This window comes from Hevea brasiliensis, chromosome 13 (genome assembly GCF_030052815.1).
Source record: "Hevea brasiliensis isolate MT/VB/25A 57/8 chromosome 13, ASM3005281v1, whole genome shotgun sequence".
Taxonomy (NCBI): Eukaryota; Viridiplantae; Streptophyta; class Magnoliopsida; order Malpighiales; family Euphorbiaceae; genus Hevea; species Hevea brasiliensis.
The window spans coordinates 52,090,471-52,096,899 of NC_079505.1; the positions used below are offsets into that span (position 1 = coordinate 52,090,471).

Sequence of the window (6,429 nt, forward strand, 5' to 3'; positions counted from 1 at the left end):
AATTGAACTTAAATTAAAACTTTAGAGTTAATATAGATAAAAAGTTGAAAATAAGCTAATCGCAATAAACACAATGATGAAATTGAACATTTAGCCTTTTTTATATGCCAAACAAAAATGGTAGAGATTAAATTGATTATCACTAGAACAACTTGAAAGATCAATGAATCATAAAGATTTCATATTTGTTTGTCATCGGTGAAAATAAGCACCAAAATGCTCAAATTCATGTGGTAACAAGCATTATTTTCATTGCAACAATGATTAGATGCTCAACTTACAATTTGAAGTGAAAGAAAGGGATTGTTTTAATGCTATAAACACGAATCAATATACACAAAGAATAAGAAAGTGAAGTACAAGAGAGATTATTACTGTGCCATTACAAGTCGTGTCCACCAGAGATACCAATCCATAGTAGAAGCCTTCGCGGCCGGTCAAGAAATCTAGCTTGCCATGCAGGTTCATCATTTTCATATATGAAGCCACTCTTTGTGTATAACTTCTTTGCTGGCTCATTCTCAACGGCAACATGGACATATAAGTCACTTATGCCTGAAAATAATTCAACAAATTTTGGTCTAAAAGGTATAAAACCAAAAAGACAGCAAACTCAGATGTGCTCATACTAAGCAGCAGAAAGACTTTAAAAGGCATAACCAATAGATTATACAGTTCAAAATTTAAGATAAAAGGTCGGCATGTGTTGCAGCTGAACCCATTACACCCATTACGATTATATTTGCAGCAATTTACTGAGTTCTTACTATTTTCACAATTATTACTTCAATTTCCAAAAATCAAAAGATAATGTTTTTTTGTGGAATCTCATGTATATCGATGAACAGAAGGTAGTATAGATTAATGAAGGCTGTGACTAACTACGAAAGTGATGTTACTCACCCCATTCTTGAGCTACTATTTTTGACTCTGCGACAAGTTCATAACCCAAGCCGCGCCTTTGCAGTTCCTTGGCAACACATACATTGCTCAGGTATGCCCTCATAAAATCAGCTCCAATACCCTGTTGAAGAAAACTTCTACGGTAGCTCAAATTTATTACCATGAAATTGATAAATCATATCAAATTCCTAATCATATAAAATAAATAACTCTCAGACCAGGAGTTGTTTTGTCCGACACTAGCCAACGGAAGTAGTCAAGCATCAGGTCTATATCAATGATGTAAACATACTCATTGTTCACAAATATATACATGTGTAATGCTCAACACATACCATGCACGGGACAAATTCTCCATGAAGATCCAAGCAAGGTAGAAATTCTTCAAGATAAAGTAATAAATATAACATATAAAGCAACTACTAGTACATAGTTACATACTCTTCAAAAATACTGCTTGTAGATATGTATGTTGCAAGTTATTAATAGAAATTATACTTGCCATTGATATATAAAACTAAAATAAAAGAAATAAAAAAAATACATCTAACTACTATAAATCAATTAAGGTACTGCAATCAAAGACGGTGATTTTTAGAAGAATTATATGATTATTTTTGAAAACTTTAAACAACGACAACTAAGCCTTAATGTTCATATAAATAATTTTAATTTCTCACACACATGGAAAAGTAACTTCCCATCTTTGAGCTGGAAAATATATGTGGGATCTAAAAGTTTAGAAATTAAACTCTCCTATGAACGTAATTCTCATACAAACCAAATACAAAAATTTGACCTTTTTGGTCACTTTGCAGATTCCAACAACCAAAACCCCCTAAAAGAGTGGGCTTTAAAGTTTTGTCCCAACTCCCACATACATTGTCTTAAAGTCCTACAATATATTAAATAGGAAAGAATTTCCGCAATTTGCCTTGACTTTTGAGTCCCAAAAAACTATAAACTCCTACCAAATCTCAAAACAGAAAAGACATTAGCCTAATAATTATTATTATTTTATATGAATTTAGGTTTTTTTAGAAAAATAAACTTAAGAATTAGTATGCAATTAGGTTATATACATATATTGAAAAATTTTAGGATTTAAACTGAACATAAGAGATAAAATTGAACCATGAATTAAATACCTTAAACAAATATAACAAAAAAGTATCTAAAAAAAATTAACACATGAACATTAAACTTCACCCACCAAAAATCTAGCATTCCTATTAAAATAGTTTAAACTGCAATTTGAATATTAATCAACTAAATTCTAGCAAATTCTTCATTAATAAGTTTAGCTTTTAATTTTCATAAGAACTCTAGTAGAATAGGAATATATTATTAATTTAAAATTTCATATTTATTAAAATATAAATGGTCAAAGAACATTTCAATGAATAAAATGAAATCTTATTATAATTAGAAATTTATGTAGTATAGATTTCATGTATTTAATAGGTTTAGGATCCTTGGCCAACCAAATAGGAAATAATAAGAATTAATTTTATGTCATTTACTTGCTTGGTGTAATCTTTGAATATATAATTTTATCTATATACTATAATGAAATATTAGTATTAGAATTTATATTTTATAAAAATAAACAAGAACAAAATAAAAAAAAAATAAAGTGATTTAATGTGAAAGTAGAATTCTACTAATTCTGAAGTCTTTTTTAACCTTAAGTTACTTTTATTTTTTTTTACTTCGTTCTTATGTAAAGGGATTTAACTTAATTATTGATTAATGAATTAGTAAACTTAGTAAGTTTTATATGATTTGTTAAAAGAAAAGAGCATTAGGGTAAATAAGATCCCATTATTCCAACACCAAAACGGATTCCATTGCACCAAAACTACTATAGCAAAGATGAAATAAATAGGATTAAAGAGGAATTTGAATATATTTAGGAAATTAAGTCATAAAATAGTAGAATTAAAAATATAACACTTATGGAAACTCTAAAATAAAATTAGGAATTCAATATTCATAAAAAATAATAAAAAAAACTAATAGAAAGTGGTAAATAGTAGTGCAATTTTAATATTGTAAATTGAAATAATACAGATACATAAAGGGAGTAAACTAATTAGATATACATATAGTAGCATACACAAGTCTTTTAGTAATTTTTTATGTATATTATTGATTTGGTTTCAGCAGAGAACAAATTACATTGAAAATGAATGCCAGTTGCCATAAGAAACCATAATGCAAAACATTGTTGATGATTCAAATAAAAAACATGGGAAGGATAATTATGGTATAGTAAATTGAATCCATGTTTATGCTCATGCTTCTCAACTTACCCAATGCAAGATTATAACAACTAATATTTTGATTACAGTGAAGAAAAAATGACTTCCAATTAAGAGCAGCTTAAAGAGCTTCCTCACCACTGAAATGATATATAGATTTATACAAAACTAATAATGTACCTCAGGTTTTTTGCCTGTTATTTCATCTGGTAGTCTTAGACACTGATTAAGATCGAGTGTTCCAACTACTACTCGTTCTTCTCCATTATTAGTATACTACAAACAAAAGAAAATAAAATTAACTATGTCAGTTATGTAATTAACAAAACATTAAATCATATATTAAAGACCAGCCTCCAAACTACAAGTCTAACATGTGGCCAGGTCATAGCAGAGACCAAGAACTGTAGAATTGGTAGTTGCTCTGTGAAACGTTCAAACCATACATACAACACTATCCGCCTTCAAAATAAAAAATAAAAAATAAAAAAAGTCTAACTACTGGTTGTTTACCATAGATAGGCCTCTCTTATTGAAAAAAAAAAAATATATATATATATATATATATATATATATATATATATATAGGTTGGCGTGGCAAATATGAAAAACAACTAAATGCAACCATTAAAGTTCATCTCAAAAATAGAAAATGCCAATTCAAAGAAAGATCTAGGCAAGTCTCAACTTTAAATTATCAACTAATGTAGGCTTACGCTAATATAATGACAATAATGTAATGATTAATACATGTCCAAATGTATTGTATTTGTAACTAACTTAAACTACAAACAGTGAACGTTTCCAAGGAACAAAGGATATGGAAAACGTCAAAAGGCCTACAAATTGAAGTCTTTGGACTATATGCAACCTTAGACCTTGCTTCTTGCACTGTTGCACATATACACTTTGTTTATAAAAATAAGAGGTGAAGTAGAGGAAAGATTCTCTCCTCTTGTTTGGGAACACAATTGAAGAGTAAAATTAATATATTCATTTTCCTACATTACCTTCATTTTAGTTTGGGATATTTTAGACTTTTAAGTTTTAATAGCAAGTCTCGTTAAATGAATTGAATTCTTGCAAAATCCTATCACATTTTGCATGATTTCATTTCTTTTAGAATAAGTTATTCTTAAACTTGAAAGAAATGAATTAAAGAATTTATATACTTTCCAAACATGAAAATTAATAGAATAGAAATCAATTAAATCGAATTCTTGCAACTTTTAGTGAAAGGGTTTGGTGGGCCCAACAGACAATCCCCAATTTTACCTTCCATCCATTTTCACCACTTCTCAAACAAGAGAAAGCCTCCCTATTTTGCCACCCTGCACTTTCACCCTTTCCGAACAAAGTATTAGTTCACTCAAATGCAGCTTAGCATCTTTAAAGTGACACTAATCACTGCATACAATGTATGTGTCTTTAAAGTGACACTAAGAGCTTGGATCCAGCTCAGATTTTCCATGTGAATGAAAGATAATCTAAGATATGTGGTTCAATGAACAGATAAAGAGCAGATGAGAAAAGAAAGCAATAAGCAATCAACATATTAACCTGAAAGACATTTCTTGACACTCTGAATTTGTTTGACAGGTCAACATAGATCCCAAAACCCAAATACTGAATATGACATACATTTATATCCAATTGAAATACAGCAAAAATATAAACCAAAAAAAAAGGAAAAAAAAAAACCAACCTTACATTCAGCACATAAATCTTCAGATAAGCTTGATAATTGCGATAATGGAAGAGTAGCATTTATGCAAGAAACTCTTCTAAAGCCGGTCCTCTTACCAGCAATACGCTCTTTTACTGCTTCAAACTCACGCTCCGCCAAGTACCTTTTATGATCCTAATAAAACTTGAAAAACACAGAATAGCATCAGTTTCGTATTGCAGAAGGAGTTGATTCTGTAATCTTAACAGTTACAGTCTATATTGATAATCAATGGCATAAATAGAATCTCAAACAATCAACAAAAATCTTTCCTAAATAACAAGAAAACATAAGCAATTAAATTCAATTCAAGCTCTTCAAATCAATCCAATGTAGAAGAAATATAGAAAAGAAAACATCATGAAATATACGAGGAAGCAATTAAGCACGACAAAAGCTAATATTTGTATTGTTTTCAATCAATAAACATGGAGATTCCAGCCCCAGCTGACTTTTCATAGGTTCTATTTTAGAATTTTTCCCATTAGCTGTTGGAGATATTATTAATAGTAAGACCATATTAACTTTACTGGTATTCATCAATTACAAGTTACCGTTTAATGCTCATTGGTTATTTTTATATTTATATTTATACGCAAGAAAAAATGATGACCCTTTATAGAAAAGAAAACAAATTTTGATTTTATTAATATTTTTTTAATTAATAAAACATGTTAATCATTTAACATAGAAAAAATGAAACCGAAAATAATTCACCGAATGATCAAATATCTAAGCTATCAACTATCACTTAGAGCTAAATTCAACATTTCTTTTTCTGGGGTATTATTTCCCACCACATTTAGCACTAAAAACACAAAAATTAAATAAATAAACTAAAAAAGAGAGAAAATTTTAAAAAGTTTTCAGCAGCTAAACTGAGAAATCAAACTAATTATAAAAAAATAAAAAAAAGGAGAAAAATCGTAGTGAAAGGTTGACTAACTTGGAGGCCGTAAGAGGAAGGCGTGAACTCATAGAAGGAGCGGACACGGAGACACGAGGCGGCCCAGAGCTCGTCCTCCGCCTCTGTTTCTGCTATTATGAGTGACGATTTGTCAACCTCGTGGGGCGTGCACACCTGAGAGGCTGCGATGGGTCGGATGTGAAACCGATGAGATGTCGATTGTTGAAGGAACGCAGTAGAATTGAGGGAATTACAGAAATTTTGACATGTAATGGACAAGGAGATGGTAAGAGGACTTGGATAAGAGGAAAGGATTGCCATTCTTTCTTTCTTTTCTGCCTTCTGTTTTGGTCTTTGTATTTTCGAATTGGGTTATCCGTTGCTTCGCGTTTCTTGTTACGTTTGTGTCAAGGAAAATTATTCCTCAGACTGATTCATGGTCAACGTAAAATATAATATGCGAAAATTATAATTTAGTGCTTAAAATTTAATTAAATTTATAATTAAACTTTTATAATTTTAAAATCTGAGAATTTAATACTTAAAATTTTAATAATACAACAAATTACTCTTGCTATTAAAATTAAAAGTTAATTCACCGTTAGTAAAATGATTATAAGTTGATCAAC

At 29.6% G+C, this 6,429-nt stretch overlaps 1 protein-coding gene across 1 annotated transcript; it reads right to left on the reverse strand.

Annotated features, from left to right (window-relative positions):
- Positions 1 to 229: 229 nt before the first annotated feature.
- Positions 230 to 6,203, reverse strand: LOC110665986 (GCN5-related N-acetyltransferase 7, chloroplastic-like). The gene is made up of 5 exons (XM_021826316.2): positions 5,840 to 6,203; positions 4,873 to 5,028; positions 3,348 to 3,443; positions 904 to 1,024; positions 230 to 555 (listed from the first exon to the last, which is right to left on the reverse strand). Exons 1-5 carry the CDS (start codon positions 6,119 to 6,121, stop codon positions 383 to 385), a joined length of 828 nt encoding a protein of 275 aa, XP_021682008.2. The 5' UTR covers positions 6,122 to 6,203; the 3' UTR covers positions 230 to 382.
- Between the last annotated feature and the right edge of the window lie 226 nt (positions 6,204 to 6,429).

Coding starts and splice junctions, on each gene's coding strand:
- LOC110665986 (XM_021826316.2), bottom strand. CDS start 6,121: ATGGCAATCCTTTCCTCTTATCCAAGTCCTCTTACCATCTCCTTGTCC. Junction 5,029..5,839: donor CTTCCTCTTACGGCCTCCAA/GTTAGTCAACCT, acceptor AAGTTTTATTAG/GATCATAAAAGGTACTTGGC. Junction 1,025..3,347: donor TAACAGGCAAAAAACCTGAG/GTACATTATTAG, acceptor TTTCTTCAACAG/GGTATTGGAGCTGATTTTAT.